General features: G+C 41.5%; 1 protein-coding gene across 6 annotated transcripts in view; it reads right to left on the bottom strand.

Annotated features, from left to right (window-relative positions):
• Positions 1 to 286: 286 nt before the first annotated feature.
• RABGAP1L (RAB GTPase activating protein 1 like) overlaps positions 287 to 18,089 on the bottom strand; it is a 430,423-nt gene continuing 412,620 nt past the window's right edge. For all 6 annotated transcript variants that reach the window (XM_056532031.1, XM_056532030.1, XM_056532027.1 and 3 more), the window contains 6 exons: positions 12,594 to 12,704; positions 7,998 to 8,102; positions 4,685 to 4,768; positions 4,180 to 4,251; positions 2,611 to 2,802; positions 287 to 951 (listed from right to left, as the gene is read on the bottom strand). In XM_056532031.1, coding sequence (XP_056388006.1) covers positions 775 to 951; positions 2,611 to 2,802; positions 4,180 to 4,251; positions 4,685 to 4,768; positions 7,998 to 8,102; positions 12,594 to 12,704 — 741 coding nt within the window. In that variant the 3' untranslated portion in view covers positions 287 to 774. The remainder of the gene's footprint in view (positions 952 to 2,610; positions 2,803 to 4,179; positions 4,252 to 4,684; positions 4,769 to 7,997; positions 8,103 to 12,593; positions 12,705 to 18,089) is intronic.

An 18,089-nucleotide genomic window follows, 5' to 3' on the forward strand; every position in this document is an offset into this window, starting at 1 on the left:
ATTGATATCAATGGGACTCTGCTGCTGTGGAATCTCTGTGCGGAAATTCCATTGTGTAAACATAGCCTTAAACTGCTAACTTGAAGCTGGGCAGGGGCCGGAGTTCATTTTCCAGGTGGGTGACAGACTGTGCACACCAGGAACAAACATGGGCTGTGCTTCGTGTAACAAAATGAAGTTCACTATCTAGAACCAGATCTTGAGAGGCAGATTAACATCCACACCATAGGCGCTGCAATGAAGACACACCTAGCTTTAGCAATGAATTTTTTTATTACGGATAGTATTGTGATGGGTTAATAAAACGCCAGGTTGCATACAATACAACACTGTGTCTAAGGGCAGAAATCCCATAGACCAATGATGAAATAAAATATATATATAAAAAAAAAAAAGAAATTTGCACTTCCCAGGCAGCAATGTGTCAAATCCTTCCGGTCCGATATGTAAATATGCATTTCTATAAACATTTGTAATTTCACGTCAACATCTTTTATACATACAAAACACGCACATGAATCAGGCAGCCCAGGCTAAAGCCTATGAATGTTTCCGAGGGGGATCACCAGCTGGCTGAAGCCCCAGGGCCCTTGTTATACTAAAATAATACAAGTCCATTAAAATAATAAAGTGTAAAACTGGCAGCAGCCAAAAGTTCAGACTCAGGAGGCAAAAAGAATCCACGGCAAGGAGAGGAGAATTCAGCGGGTGATGGGGAGTCCTCTGCTTCCTGTTTGGTCGTCTTGTGCTCTTGCGGGGTTCTCTCTCCTGCTGTTATGTGCTCTCCTTGGGCGCCTGTAGTACTGGGCTGGAGGCCTGGGCTCCCTGTGGGGACTGTGCGGTGGGTTGGGTCCCTGTGGCAGTTTTAATAGAGTTCAAGGTTTTACTAAACCAAGAGTTTTTCGCAGCTTGGATTTCATTGAGCAGTGCTCCTCGCTGGTGCTCCAACTCCTGCAGAGACAAGAATGGGTCAAAGACGTCTTGTTACTGGAAATAATGTTATCTAATGCAGTCCAAAGCAATAGGAAACCTTCAGAAAACCCACTCAGCAACACTTAAAGGGGTACTCCGGTAGAAAACTTTTTTTCTTTCTTTTAAATCAACTGGTGCCAGAAAGTTAAACAGATTTGTAAATTACTTCTGTTAAAAAATCTTAATCCTTCCAGTACTTATTAGCTGCTGAATACTACAGAGGAAATTATTTTCTTTTTGGAACACAGAGCTCTCTGCTGACATCTCTGTCCATTTTAGGAACTGTCTAGAGCAGCATATGTTTGCTATGGAGATTTTCTCCTTCTCTGGACAGTTCTTAAAATGGACAGAGGTGTCAGCAGAGAGCACTGTGCTCGTGATGTCAGCAGAGAGCTCTGTATTCAAAAAAGAAAAGAATTTCCTCTGTAGTATTCAGCAGCTAATAAGTACTGGAAGGATTAAGATTTTTTAATAGAAGTCATTTACAAATCTGTTTAACTTTCTGGCACCAGTTGTTTGAAGTTTTCCACCAGAGGACCCCTTTAAGTCGAGATCAAGAAGGAAGAAAAATCCAACTCGGATATGCAGGTACAAACTCAATGTGAAGGAGCGGTGACGCGTTTTGAGTGCTACCTACACTCTTAGTCATACCTAACATGACTATGAGTCTGGATAGCACTTTGAAATGGGTCATTACTGCTTTTCCTGTGTAATATGATTTTACCTATGAAGTCAATGAGAGATTTACTATTGCAAATGTGCCAAAAAACTGGCTTACATCACAGTGCACCAAAATTGCGACGTTTTGAACTAACATAAGCCAACTAAAAGCTGATCTAAACTAGCTGAGCTACTGTGATACATCTGGTGCATTTTTAAAAGTGTAAAAAACTGTGTTTCCCAACCAGGGTGCCTCCAGCTGTTGCAAAACTACAACTCCCAGCATGCCCGGATAGCCAAAGGCTGTCCAGGCATGCTGGGAGTTGTAGTTTTTCAACAGCTGGAGGCACCCTGGTTGGGAAATACTGGTCTTAAGATCCTAAGGTCTTAATGGGGTACTCCGGTGGAAAACATTTTTTTTTTTTTTTTTTTAATCGACTGGTGCCAGAAAGTTAAACAGATTTGTAAATTACTTCTATTAAAAAATCTTAATCCTTCCAGTACATATCAGCTGCTGTTATGATCCACAGGAAGTTCTTCTCTTTTTGAATCTTCTTTCTGCCTGACACCTCTGTCCATTTTAGGAATTGTCCAGAGGTTTTCTATGGGGATTTGCTCCTACTCTGGACAGTTCCTAAAATGGACAGAGGTGTCAGCAGAGAGCACTTTGGTCAGACAGAAAGGAAGTTCAAAAAGAGAGGAATTTCCTGTGGATCATAACAGCAGCTGGTAAGTACTGGAAGGATTAAGATTTTTTTCAATAGAAGTAATTTACAAATCTGTTTAACTTCTGGCACCAGTTGATAAAAAAAAAAAAAAAATTCCATAGGACTACCCCTTTAAGTCCTAGTAAACTGTTGTAAAACGCTCAGTAAGTTATTTCAGAAGCGAGGCTGGACATGACAATGACAGATGATCCCTATAATTGTTAAAACAAACAAAATGTCTCCCCGATTGTGCATCCTTCATCCTCTGTACCTGTATTTTACACTTGGCCTCCACAAGCTGCAGTTTGGTTTGCGCCAGCTCCAACTCCATCTCTCGCAGGTGCTTCATAAGAGAGTCCTTCTCGTCATCATCCCTGTCGCCAGTCTTGTCTTTAGAGGAGCCTTGTGCCGATCCTTCCTTACTGAAGATCTCGCTGCAGTGACTGCAGGACATCACCTTGGCCTGAAGAAACAGAACGGAAAGAAATTGTTTTAGGCTAAATTCACATTGCCGTTGACTTCTATCCCATTCCTCAAAACCTGACTAAACTGTATCAAAACGTGTGTATAAATTTTAATCCTTATACGGTTTGAAGAATGATGTCCGGTTGCATCTGTTTTTTAAGATCAAAAACATATACATTTTTAACTTTTCATTCCATTATGAATAACGTTTCACTTGTTTGATTGAAATTCCAAGAAAAAAACTGTGCAAAGTCAAATACCATATGGTGAAAACCGGATGGAACTGTATGCACTTACAGTTCTGTATGGTTCCCATTGACTCCCATGTTAAAAAAAAATGTACCGTATTTTTCGCCATATAAGACACACTTTTTCTTCCCCAAAACTGGGGAGGAAAAGTTGGTGCGTCTTATAAGGCGAATACACACCTATCGCGGCGGTCCCTGCAGCCATCAACGGCCGGGACCGCGGCTAATATAGGACATCACCGATCACGGTGATGCCCTGTATTAACCCTTCAGACGCGGCGATCAAAGCTGACCGCCACGTCTGAAGGGAAAGTGACCCTAACCCGGCTGCTCAGTCGGGCTGTTCGGGACCGCCCGGTCCTCGGTGTCTGCTCCGTGCTGTGATCCCCTACATGGGCGGCGCTCAAATTCGACGTCATCACGTCGTCGCGCACGCTGTCCCGTCATCCAATAGGAGCGGCATGCGTAGGGATGTGATGACGGCGACGGAGAGCGTGGATCCCGGGGAAGAAGACGTCCAGAGAGTGGGGGACGCGGCGACAGCGATGGAGCGACGGGGACACGCGAGTATTACCTCCTATACCAGTGGTCTTCAACCTGCGGACCTCCAGATGTTGCAAAACTACAACTCCCAGCATGCCCGGACAGCCGACGGCTGTCCGGGCATGCTGGGAGTTGTAGTTTTGCAACATCTGGAGGTCCGCAGGTTGAAGATCACTGTTGGGTTCAGAATCTTTTTTTTCTAGATTTTGCACCTTTAAAACTAGGTGCGTCTTATATGCCGATGCGTCTTATAGGGCGAAAAATACGGTATACGTTTCAATACAGTTTTTCACCCGGACCAAAAACCGTGGTAGGCTACGGTTTTGGGTACGGGGGAAAAAAAACGGACAAAACCGTACAGGATGCAAAACGGACACAACCTGATGCATCTTTTGGCTTACGGTTTTCAATGGAGAGTCAATGCATACGGTTTTCAATACGGTTCTGTACGGTTTTCAAATTGAACACGTATACGGGAACTGTATTGCAAAAACGTGGTGTGAACCCAGCCTTACTTACTGTGCTCGAATACACAAGATAAAGCTTCACTGTATCCACAAGTCCTATATGTGACTGATTCTCACCATTATAATCTCCAGCTCCTCCCGACTCGCGGTCTGTTGCTTTTCCAGCCTTGTACTCAACTGGGAACATATCTACAAGAGAGAAGACGATGAGGAAATTTTTAGGTATGATGGTTTAAAAATAAAAATAAAATGCAATTCAAGTATTTCGACTATTCTAGTGTATAGCAGTGGTCTTCAACCTGCGGACCTCCAGATGTTGCAAAACTACAACTCCCAGCATGCCCGGACAGCCGTTGGCTGTCCGGGCATGCTGGGAATTGTAGTTTTGCAACATCTGGAGGTCTGCAGGTTGGAGACCACTGGTGTATAGAGAGAACTGTATTCTAAAATCTGGAAAACTCCTATAATGTTTTATAATTGTCCAGGAGAAATTGGATTGTTGGAAATCTTCCTCTCTCAGCATACAGCGAAATATAGGCCCCGATTTACTATTGAAATTTTTTTCCCGATTTATTTTCACCAGATTTACTATTTTGGGCCCTGCGTCATGGCTGACACTTACCTGTTTGTACTCTGCTATGATGGCCGTGGTCTTTTTAATTTCTTGTTCTGCTTTTTCCAGCTGCTTTCTGAAGACCTCCTTTAGCTGTGGGTTGGAGAGAAGACATGTTTACTATCTGTTCGTATATTCTACAAACACAGGTAAAGCATGAGCAAGACAGTCGCAGTGCCACTTTATTACTATGGACCATACCACCTCATCACCCAGTATAGGACCATGAAGGATGTGACAAATAATACGGGTACCGTGATAAGTTATCTATACATAAAATGTTCTCTATTTTCTCAATACGGAAAATGGGAGCTCTGGACTAGTGATAATCCCTCAATTTACAATGGCCTCAGGTTACAATATTTTCAACATACAATGGTCTTTTCTGGAACTGAATAATATTGTAACTTTAGGGACCACTGTGTTCATGAGGGTGGCACTGCCCCCAATTCTGTCCCTAGTACGGACCTAAAGCCATAAAGGGGTACTACCGTGGAAAACTTTTTTGTTTTTAAATCAACAGGTGCCAGAAAGTTAAAAAGAATTGTAAATAACTTCTATTAAAAATCTTAATCCCTCCAGTACTTTTTAGGAGCTGTATACTAAAGAGAAATCCAAAAAAGAAATACATTTCCTCTGATGTCCTGACCACAGTGCTCTCTGCTGACCTCTGCTGTCCATTTTAGGAACTGGAGAAAATCCCCATAGCAAACATATGCTTCTCTGGACAGTTCCTAAAATGGACAGCAGAGGTCAGCAGAGAGCACTGTGGTCAGGACATCACAGAAAATGCATTTCTTTTTTTGATTTCTCTTTAGTATACAGCCCTAAAAAGTACTGGAAGGATTAAGATTTTTTTTATAGAAGTGATTTACAAATCTGTTTAACTTTCTGGCACCAGTTGATTAAAAAAAAAAAAAGTTTTCCACGGTAGTACCCCTTTAAAGCATACCCGTCAGATCCAACAAATTTTTTTTTTTTTTTTTTAAATATATCACTCAGTACCTAATCCTGACCATGTACATCTAATTTTTATGTGCCCAGCACCTTTATTTATTTTTTCCTCCAGCTGTAAGCCCTGTGCTCACAGCTGTCAATCAAGGAAGTGTGTCCATGACATAGGTGATGACACATGGACACAGAAGGACTAGTATATGTCCAAGCAGGGGGGGGGGGGCGGTGCAGTTGTTTGACTGGCTTTTTCAGTATGAAATATCGAAAGTGAGACCCTGCCTGTGCCCGTTTGCAGCAGCAATCCACCGCTACGAGTGCACACACAGGGATCTGTGTGACTGTAGTAAACTGCGCATGAACAGTTTTTACTCACAGACATCGTGGCCGCTCCTCTGCTCTGCTGAGCTAGGCAGAGAATGGCCGCAATGTCCGAGAGTAAACTGCGTGTGCAGTTTACTACAGTTGCGCAGATCCCTGTGTGTTTGCTTGTAGCAGCGGACTGCTGCAAACGGGCACAGGCAGGGGCTCACTTTAGGGTCGGTCATCAGCAGATCCGCAGCGTAAAATACACTGCACAACCGTTACGTGTGACCCTATCCTTATACTGCCAATCCAAAATTGGTCTTTCCGATCTGCAGATGTAGAGAGACACAACAGGACACTGGGTAGTACAGCTTCTCTGGAAACTGTATGGTGCCCACTAAGCTTCCTGAACAGGTCTGATACTAACTAATAGGAACCATGCGCCAAACTAGTTGGCTGTTATATGGCTGCCAATGTACTGCCCAGTGTCCAGTTGTCCCTCTCCAAGCCAAAAGGTTAAGCTGACCATAAATATTACATAATTGTCTGGGGGACCTGGCAACAATCCAGCGCCAATGACACCAGACAAGATAAGGGTTGGGCAGAAAGATTTCAATTGCCTCATCTTTTTGTTTTCTGGGAAACAAGCCGCTGCATGATTGGTCTGCTAGTGGCTTAACCCCACCCCACTGAAAACGCATGCTTGACCAAGCTAAGCATCCATGTGTATTGGGTATCAGGAGAGAGAGCTGTCAATGGACAAATATTTTTCACAGATGATGAAATGGTGGCAGGTTCTCTATAGATTCATATACAGTCATGGCCGTAAATGTTGGCACCCCTAAAATTTTTCTAGAAAATGAAGTATTTCTCACAGAAAAGAATTGCAGTAACACATGTTTTGCTATACACATGTTTATTCCCTTTGTGTGTATTGGAACTAAATCAAGCAAATTGGACATAATATAACACCAAACTCCAAAAATGGGCTGGACAAAATTATCGGCACCCTTAACTTAATATTTGGTTCCACACCCTTTGGAAAAAATAACTGAAATCAGTCGCTTCCTATAACCATCAATAAGCTTCTTACACCTCTCAGCCGGAATGTTCGACCACTCTTCCTTTGCAAACTGCTCCAAGTCTCTCTTAATGGAAGGGCGTCTTTTCCCAACAGCAATTTTAAGATCTCTCCACAGGTGTTCAATGGGATTTAGATCTGGACTCATTGCTGGCCACTTCAGAACTCTCCAGCGCTTTGTTGCCATCCATTTCTGGGTGCTTTTTGACGTATGTTTGGGGTTATTGTCCTGCTGGAAGACCCAAGGTCTCAGACGCAAACCCAGCTTTCTGACACTGGTCTGTACAGTGAGATCCAAAATCGGAACTTGTTTGGGGCTGCTTATCCACCATCCGGACTATCCTGTGTCAACACCTTTCATCAATTTTTCTCTTCCAAGGAGATTAGCTACAGGGCAAAGGGTTGCAAACTTCTTGATAACGTTGCGCACTGTGGACAAAGGCAAATCTAGATCTCTGGAGATGAACTTGTAACCTTGATATTGTTGATATTTGTCCACAATTTTGGTTCTCAAGTCCTCAGACAGTTCTCTTCTCCCCTTTCTGTTTCCATACTTAGTGTGGTACACACAGACACACAATGCAAAGACTAAGTGAACTTCTCTCCTTATTATCTGCTTTCAGGTGTGATTTTTATATTGCCCACACCTATTACTTGCCCCATGTGAGTTTAAAGGAGCATCACATACTTAAAATAATCATATGTATCCACAATTTTTAAAGGGTGCCAATAATTTTGTCCAGCCCATTTTTGGAGTTTGGTGACATTATGTCCAATTTGCTTTTTTCCTCCCTTTTTTGGTTTAGTTCCAATACACACAAAGGGAATAAACATGTGTATAGAAAAACATGTGTTACTGCAATCCTTTTCTGTGAGAAAGACTTCATTTTATTGAAAAATTTCAGGGGTGCCAATATTTACGGCCATGACTGTATATATGTGTATGTATATGTGTGTATATATATTATGATGTGGTCCCCTCACCTGCGCGGTCTCTTCCTCCTGCTTGCACTTTTCTTCCTCAGTCTCTATCAGCCTTTGTTTTGTGAGCAGAAGTTCTTTGTTCAAAACCTCGGCCTTGTCTTCAGCCTGACAACAGACAGTCAGGTGGTTAACACATTATACAAACCAGCTATTTAGTGTGAAGGAGCAATGTTTAGAAGAACACAAAGTGAATATGTGAGAAGGAGAAGACAAGCAGGCGATATGGCGGCCATGTTGCTTGTTAGCATCACAGGATGACAGAAATACAGGATCACTGTATAACAGTGTTTCCCAACCAGTGTGTCTCCAGCTGTTGCAAAGCTACAACTCCCAGCATTTAGCTGTTCGGGCATGCTGGGAGTTGTAGTTTTTCAACAGCTGGAAACAAACTGGCTGGGAAACGCTGCAGTATATCTTCTCTTCTGTCAGGTGCCATAGTTTGGATTTCTGCACGTGAACTTATTACAGCTCTGTATGACCTCTGGTACTGTTATACGGCACCCACAGAAGTTTATGAGGCCATATTGTAATTCTGTATGAGAGAAAACAAAATGGCGCCATACAGATCGTATAAAGAAGCATTGCCGCTATTAGGGATCATAGAGAACCTCAGTAAAGATGACTGAAAATCCTATATCACCTACAAAAAAGGCCTAGCCATATAGGAATAGCCACCACTGGTTTATTCAAAATACATAAACACCAACAAAAGAAAACCAGTAATGTAAAAAGTAACACTTTATTTGACATATATGCAAATTAAGACATAGATTTAAAATGAAAGCAAGGCACCACATAAACAGCTACAGAAAAAGTGGAGGGGGTATGGTAGATATAGTCACATGGAGTCCGGGGAAATATGAATATGAATATCACAGTATCAAAGATGAGATTAGAAAAGTATCTACAAAGCAGATATAAGCAAGCAGTAAGCCAAAGAATGACATAAAAAGAATATACTGCAGAAAATACAAGCCCATAAATTATACAAAAATCTAAAACCATCCTGCCATGCACTGCCTACCTACCACGCCCCCTGACGAAGCACAAGCGAAACGTACGTTGGGGTTGGAGGTGGTAGGTAGGATGGTTTTAGATTTTTGTATAATTTATGGGCTTGTATTTTCTGCAGTATATTCTTTTTATGTCATGCTTTGGCTTACTGCTTGCTTATATCTGCTTTGTATATACTTTTCTAATCTCATCTTTGGTACTGTGATATTCATATCCATATTTCCCCGGACTCCATGTGACTATATCTACCATACCCCCTCCACTTTTTCTGTAGCTGTTTATGTGGTGCCTTGCTTTTATATCTCTTCTTTCATTTTAAATGTATGTCTTAATTTTCATATATGTCAAATAAAGTGTTACTTTTTACATTACCGGTTTTCTTTTGTTGGTGTTTATTACTGGAAATCCGCAACAAAGTCTATAACTATACAGAGAGGTAATGACGGCTTAGCCATATATAGGCGTAACGAAATGTCATAAAATGGTTGCCTATTTCATGTCACCCATGTTCCATGAGGGGAGAAGATTTGGAATACATGACTGGGATACAAGATGGTGGCTTAAAGTGAATGGGCACAGAACCAATATAGTTTTCTAGGATAACTTGTGTCACGTTCCATGAGGAGAGAACATTTGGAATAAATAACTGGGATACAAGATGGTGGTCTGTGGTAAAGTGAATGGGCACAGATTCCATATACAGTCAGGTCCATAAATATTGGGACATCGACACAATTCTAACATTTTTGGCTCTATACACCACCACAATGGATTTGAAATGAAACGAACAAGATATTCTTTAACTCCAGACTGTCAGCTTTAATTTGAGGGTATTTACATCCAAATCAGGTGAACGGTGAAGGAATTACAACAGTTTGCATATGTGCCTCCCACTTGTTAACCCCTTCCCTCTTTGGCGATTATTCATTTTTGCACTTTGTTTTTTCCTACTCACCTTCTAAACACTTTCAATTTTCCACCTAAAATTTCATATGAGGGCTTGTTCTTTGTGCCAACAATTTTACTTTGTAATAACAATAATTACATGCACCAAAATAAATACGTTGAAAAATGTCCTTTTCTGACCCCTATAACTTTTTTTTTTTCCATATAAGGGGCGATATGAGGGCTCAGTACCATTTTTGTTTGGATCTGACTTTTTGATCACTTTTTATTCATTTTTTTATGGTATAAAAAGTGACCAAAAATACATTATTTTGGACTTTGGAATTTTTTATGTGTACGCCATTGAACGTGCGGTTTAATTAACGATATATGTTTATAGTGCGGACATTTACACAGGCGGTGATACCACTTATGTTTATTTTTATTTACACAGATTTTTTTTTTGCCTGAGACACCAACTGCTCCTATTATCCCAATCACAATGAGCAGATAAAAGGTCCAGAGTTCATTTCAAGTGTGCTATTTGCATTTGGAATATGTTGCTGTCAACTCTCAAGATGAGATCCAAAGAGCTGTCACTATCAGTGAAGCAAGCCATCATTAGGCTGAAAAAACAAAACAAACCCATCAGAGAGAGAGAGACAAAACATTAGGCGTGGTCAAAACAACTGTTGGGAACATTCTTAAAAAGAAGGAACGCACCGGTGAGTCCAGCAACACCAAAATACCCGGAAGACCAAGGAAAACAACTGTGGAGGGTGAGAATTGTTTCCCTGGTGAAGAAAACCCCCTTCACAACAGTTGTCCAGATGAAGAACACTGTCCAGGAGGTAGGTGCATGTGTGTCAGAGTCATCAAGAGAAGACTTCACCAGAGGGAATACAGAGGGTTCACCACAAGATGGAAACCATTGGTGAGCCTCAAAAACAGGAAGGCCAGATTTGAGTTTGCCAAACAACATCTAAAAAAGCCTTCACAGTTCTGGAACAACATCCTATGGACAGATGAGACCAAGATCAACTTGTAACAGAGTGATGGGAAGAGAAGAGTATGGAGAAGGAGCATACACCTCATCAGTGAAGCATGGTGGTGGTAGTGTCATGGCATAGTGGGCATGTATGGTGCCAATGGAACTGCCTCTCTTGTATTTATTGATGATGTGACAAAAGCAGCAGGATGAATTCTGAAGTGTTTTGGGCAATATTATCTGCTCATATTCAGAAAAATGCTTCAGAACTCATTGGACAGCGCTTCACAGTGCAGATGGACAATGACCCAAAGCAAACTGCAAAAGCAACCAAAGAGTTTACTAAGGGAAATAAGTGAAATGTTATGCAATGGCCATGTCAATCACCTGACCTGAATCCGATTGAGTATTTCACTTTCTGAAGACAAAAATGAAGGGAAAATGCCCCAAGAACAAGCAGGAACTGAAGACAGTTGCAGTAGAGGCGGCAGAGCATCACCAGGGATGAAACCCAGCAATGTCTGGTGATGTCTATGCGTTCCAGACTTCAGGCTCTAATTGACTGCAAAGGATTTGCAACCAAGTATTAAAAAGTGAAAGTTTAATTTATAATATAAAAAATGTTGGAGAGGCTCTTGTTAGACTAGAAACCTGTGGACCCGAGCTACCCAAATGGCACCTATACCCACGGTGTCGAACAATAGGCAGATTAAAAGAAGAAATTGAGGCTCGGGGTCATGAATATTGAACCAAATAGTATTTATTAATGTTTAAAAAATAATATATCAGCGTTATGTGCTGTGACTCACAGGGCCAACAGGGATACAAGATAGCAATATAAAATAAAATATATTAAATAAAATAGCAATTTTATATTGCTATCTTGTCTCTCTGTTGGCCCTGTGAAGTCACAGCACATAACGCTGATTAATATATTATTTTTTAAACATTAATAAATACTATTTGGTTCAATATTCATGACCCTGAGCCCCCATTTCTTCTTTTAAAATTTGATTTATGATTATTATTCTGTCCCATTACTTTTGGTCCCTTAACAAGTGGGAGGCACATATATGCAAACTGTTGTAATTCCTACACCGTTCACCTGATTTGGATGTAAATACCCTCAAATTAAAGCTGACAGTCTGCAGTTCAAGCACATCTTGTTCGTTTTATTTCAAATCCATTGTGGTGGTGTATAGATGCAAAAATGTTAGAATTGTGTCGATGTCCCAATATTTATGGACCTGACTGTAGTTTTTTTAAGGATAAATTGTATCACGTTCAATCAGGGGAGGACATTTGGAATACACAACTTGGATATAAGATGGTGGTCTGTGGTAAAGTGAATGGGCACAGACCCCATATAGTTTTTAGGATAAATTGTCTCACGTTCAATGAGGGGGGAACATTTGGAATACGTGACTGGGATACAAGATGGTGGTCTGTGGTGAAGTGAATGGGCACAGATTCCATATAGGATAAATTGTCTCACGTTCCATGAAGGGGGAACATTTGGAATACGTGACTGGGATACAAGATGGTGGTCTGTGGTGAAGTGAATGGGCATAGATTCCATATAGGATAAATTGTCTCACGTTCCATGAGAAGGGAACATTTGGAATACATGACTGGGATACAAGATGGTGGTCTGTGGGGAAGTGAATAGGCACAGACCCCATATAATGTAACAGGATAAATTGTCTCACCTGGTCCAAGTCACTGCGCAGAGCGATCTTACTGGTAACCAGTTCATGCGCCAAGTCGTCATTTTCTTGTTCCAGTCTCATACTGGTCTCTTGGAGTCTCCTGTTTTCTCTCTGTGGGGTGAACAATAAGCAGACGGGTTAAAAGGACTCCACACTACTTACACCTGCAGGGGAGGACTACAAAGCAAAGCAAGTTCAGTAAAACCAGAGAGACCAGACGTTAGGGGCGCGTCTCTGCTCTACCTGTTCGGTCACATCTCCTGTCCTCCTTATCAGGACAATAAGAAGATGAGAGTTGTAACCTGAGAGCAGTAAAGGTCTCTGAGGACTGGTCACAATGGTAAAGTAGGCAAAGCTATACACACAATGGACGGGAGCCGGTCCTGACAGTGAAGCATTTCGCCAAAGTCCTTGCTCGACAGGACCAGGCAGGAAGAAGCAACAAGCCAAGGATTTCACAAGCGTAGGAGCGACCCGCCTTGGGCAATTTGTGTTCACGACAGACATAAAAATGATGCACAAGAGCAAGGACATAGCAGCTTCACAAACCTCTGAAAACAGTGTTTCCCAACCAGTGTGCCTCCAGCTGTTGCAAAACTACAACTCTGAAGGCTGTCCAGGCATGCTGGGAGTTGTAGTTTTGTAATAGCTGGAGGCACTCTTATCAGGAAATACTGCCATAGAAGGTTTGTAAACTAGAAAAACTTGACAAAAACCACTACTCTTAACATAACTTGGGAGTTGTAGGTGGTGACAACTTCTCTAGCCAGTTTGCCTCCAGCTGTTGCAAAACTACAACTTCCAGCGTGCCCGGACAGCTGAAAGATTTACAGTATTTAAGTGACTCACACGCCAGTCTTTACTGAAGGCTATAAAACAGTGTTTTCCAGTGTGTCTCCAGCTGTTGCAAAACATCAACTCCCTGCATGCCCAGACAGCCTTCGGCTGTCTGGGCATGCTGGGAGTTGTAGTTTTGCAACAGCTGGAGGCACCCAGGTTGGGAAAAACTGCCCTAAAAGGCTTATAAACTGAAAAAACTTGAGAAAACCCACTACTTCCAACCTAACTTGGGAGTTGTAGTTGGTGGCAACTTCTCTAGGATTGTGGTGTCCCATACTCACAGGTTATGTCTTCTTTTTGGTGAATTGCTCCTATGTTTTTGGACCTAAACAGCAACAACTTGTCCTGAAGCCTCCGAATGTCAGTGTATAGGAAGGCAGGGCTATTTCCTGACTTGCTGTTATGCAGGAAACAGAGCGTTTCTACGATACAGGGTAATGCTCTGCAGGAAACAGAGCGTCGCTATCTACTTCCAATACAGGGTAATGCTGTGTGTTTACCAGAAGTGAACACACAATTGTCTTCCTGGAGATGCCTCTGTATAATACAGCAAGTATTATACAGCAACTACAACTACTTTCAGCTGTCCGGGCCTTTGGCTGGCCGGGCATGCTGAGAGTTGTAGTTTTGCAACAGCTGGAGGCACCCTGCTTGGGAAACACTGGTATACACGCTTATAGGTAACCTGTATTTCTTCTCCTGCAATCTCTAAGCTGTTTTATAAGATATGAGCTGATAAGAAAACACTCCCTGTAGTGAATGCAGCCAACCCGGGCGGGGACCGCAGTGCATTCATCTATTTAACACCTACGTTTAAGGAAGAACTCTATAAAACAGCTTAGAGATTGCAGGAGAAGAAATACAGGTTACCTATAAGCCTGTATAACCGTGTTTCCCAAGCATGGTGCCTCCAGCTGTTGCAAAACTACAACTCCCAGCATGCCCGGACAGCCAAAGGCCCGGACAGCTGAAAGTACTTGTAGTTTTGCAACAGCTGGAGGCACACCGGTCGGGAAATGCTGCAGCATATCTTCTCTTCTGTTACAGCTCTGTACGACCTCCCTCTATATGAATCTGACAGAAAACAAAATGGCGGCATACTCCATCAGATACCGTCCGTATTATGGTATAAAGAAGCATTGCCGCTATAGGGTATGTTCACGGGGGCGTATTTTGCTGCAGCTTTTCTAATGGTAAGTCACATGATCAAATCTGCAGCAAAATATGCTTGTGTGAACGTACCCTTAAAGAAGCATTGTCCATATCATGAACGCTCACCATCACTAGTAGTACAGTGCCATTTGTTTTATTCCAGCACAGCTGCATCTATACATTTTATTACTCTAACTGGGTCATGTGATCACCAGTCTAACTAGAAAAAAAAAATTACAGTGCTTAAAGGGGTTATCCAGGAAAAAACTTTTTTTTTATTTATCAACTGGCTCCAAAAAGTTAAAACAGATTTGTAAATTACTTCTATTAAAAAATCTTAATCCTTTCAGTACTTATGAGCTGCTGACGTTGAGTTGTTCTTTTCTGTCTAAGAGCTCTCTGATGACACGTGCCTCGGGAACTGTCCAGAGTAGAATCAAATCCCCATAGAAAACCTCTTCTACTCTGTGCAGTTCCCGAGACAAGCAGAGATGTCAGCAGAGAGCACTGTTGTCAAACAGAAAAGAACAACTCAACTTCAACAGCTGATAATTATTGGAAGGATTAAGATTTTTTAATATAAGTCATTTACAAATCTGTTTAACTTTCTGGAGCCAGTTGACATACATAAAATAGTATTTTTTTTCCTGGAGTACCCCTTTAATGTGAGTCACAGGATGTCAGATCTGGTTTCTGACTTTATTTGGACAACAGAATGATATCAACACCTACCAGATCCCTCCTACTAGCTCCTAGACCCCTCTCCACCCACATCTGTATACTGCTGCTATCTCTATAGGATCAGGATATATAGTAGTTTTACACTTCTCACGGCTGTGTTCACACATTGGCCCTCATTTACTAAGTTAAAACCCACTAGTTTTTGGCGGGGTTTTCCAAGTTATTTTGGTGCACAGTGTCTGAGACATGGGCACCAGGAAAATCCAACTGCATCGTGAAAAGCCGGAAAAGGGGTGTGGTCTGATACAAAAGGGGGCGTGGTATGATACAAAAGGGGGCGTGGTCTGAAAAATAAAATAGAATAAAGAGGCGTGGCTTCATAACCCAACCTATTTACTATTGAATTCACAGAAAATCCTGTGAATAAATGTCTGGAAATTTCCACCTAGAAAAAGTCGGTCAGAACGTTTTCCCAACTTATAAATCTGTGATCCCCATAGAGAGAGATCCTGCAAATCTGAAACAACAATTGTGCCAAAATATAGTAAAAACTTGTAACTGTTACCACGATTTTGGAAAACTCCTGCAAGAACAGTCAAAATGTGTGAAAAATGCATGTACCAGTGTGTGAACACAGCCTAAAGACATCAAATCTTCATAAAACACCTCAGTCATGATTAGAAGTTACATTGCTTTTGCCTCATGGCAATATTTCTCGCACTTTGCATGAGGAAATGTATAAAAACTGCAGAGTGTGAACTGACATCAAGCCACTTATTAGTCTAATGAGTTCACCCGGGCGATCTCCAGCACTAGCAGTCTGTGGAGATGGCTGGAGTGAACAAACACCTGATCCTCAGCCAGAAAATGTATATAAATGTAAAAAAAATGGAAATGACAGAATGCAGCCAATCCCCTAAAATAGCCTTATGCAATAGATGGAGTCTTTCTGTCCATAATTTATATACCCAATAGAACTCCCTGACTATTTTTTTTCCCCATCAATCCTGTCTTCTTTGATAACCCTAAATGGGTTGTACAGGATAAGAAAAACAAGTCTGCTTCATTCCACAAACAGTGCCACACCTGTCCATGGGTTGTGTCCGGTACTGCAGATTATCTCCACAGAAGTGTATAAAGTGGAGCTGCAATACCAAACACAACCTGCGAACAGATGTAGCGCTGATTTTTTAAGAGAGCAGCAATATTTTATTAAAAGCTACAGTCTTAAAAAAAAAGTACACGCTTATTGTACTATATATCCCTGCACTCTTGTAGTCGTCCAGTTGTTGTTCCATCTGGGTATTTGTCAGCCGCAACACAAATATATTAAAGAGGTACTCCGGTGGAAAACTTTTTTTTTTTTTTATCAACTGGTGCCAGAAAGTTAAACCAATTTGTAAATTACTTCTATTAAAAAATCTTAATCCTTCCAGTACTTATTAGCTGCTGAATACTACAGGAAATTATTTTCTTTTTGGAACACAGAGCTCTCTGCTGACATCACGAGCACATTGCTCTCTGCTGACACCTCTGTCCATTTTAAGAACTGTCCAGAGTAGGAGAAAATCCCCTTAGCAAACATATGCTACTCTGGACAGTTCCTAAAATGGACAGAGGTGTCAGCAGAGAGCACTGTGCTTCTGATGTCAGCAGAGAGTACTGTGTTCCAAAAAGAAAATAATTTCCTCTGTAGTATTCAGCAGCTAATAAGTACTGGAAGGATTAAGATTTTTTAATAGAAGACATTTACAAATCTGTTTAACTTTCTGGCACCAGTTGATTGAAAATAAAATATAAAATAAAGGTTTCCAACGGAGTACCCCTTTAAAAGCTTGAAATGAGCCTTGTATTTACCAACATGTTACGCAATAAAAAACAGATGGGGATGGACCAGTTGGTTAAAGTATTGCAAAAATATACGATGTAGTTACACTAGTAAGTTGTGCAAAAGTTGTGTAAACCTACATGTTGAAACAGTCAAGCAGGGTTCCTAACAGAAGAAAATGTTGCAGATACCACCACTTTAAGCCACACTGTGACAAAATCTATTTACTTAAAGGGCTTATCCCACATATAACGTTATCCCCTATCTGCAGGAGAGGTATTAAAGGGGTACTCCACTGCTTAGTGTTTGGTACAAACTGCTCCGAATGCTGGAGTCGGGAGCTCGTGATGTCATATACCCCCCCCCCCCCTCATGACATCACGCCCGCCCCGCCCCCTCAATGCAAGTCTACGGGAGGGGGCGTGACGCTGAGCAGTGGAGTACCCCTTTAAGGACACAGCCAATTTCATTTTTGCATTTGCGTTTTTTCCTCCTCATGTTCTAGGAGCCATAATTTTTTTTTTTACCACAGACCCATGTGAGGGCTTATTTTTTTTGCGTGACCAATTGTACTTTATAATGACACCTTTCATTTTATAAAAAAATGTATGGGGAAACTTTGGTGTCATTTTTACGCAGTGCACTTTATGGTAAAACTGCCATGTTTTATTTATTTTGATACCCATGTCTATATGCTTTACTATTATTATACTACTTTAAAAAAAAACAAAAAAAAACCTTGGGGGAGATTTTTCAAAACCTGTGCAGAGAAAAACTTGCCCAGTTGCTCATAGCAACCAATCAGATCGCTACTTTCATTTTTCACAGGACTTCATAAAAATGAAAGAAGCAAGATGATTGGTTGCTATGGGCAACTGGGCAACTTTTCCTCTGCACAGGTTTTGATAAATCTCCCCCCTTGTGTTTGTATGATTGTACCAGCTGAACTGCTGTGTGTAAACGTCAAACACAGCAGCCAAGTCGAGGTCCCGTAC

Source organism: Hyla sarda, chromosome 7, assembly GCF_029499605.1.
Source record: "Hyla sarda isolate aHylSar1 chromosome 7, aHylSar1.hap1, whole genome shotgun sequence".
Taxonomy (NCBI): Eukaryota; Metazoa; Chordata; class Amphibia; order Anura; family Hylidae; genus Hyla; species Hyla sarda.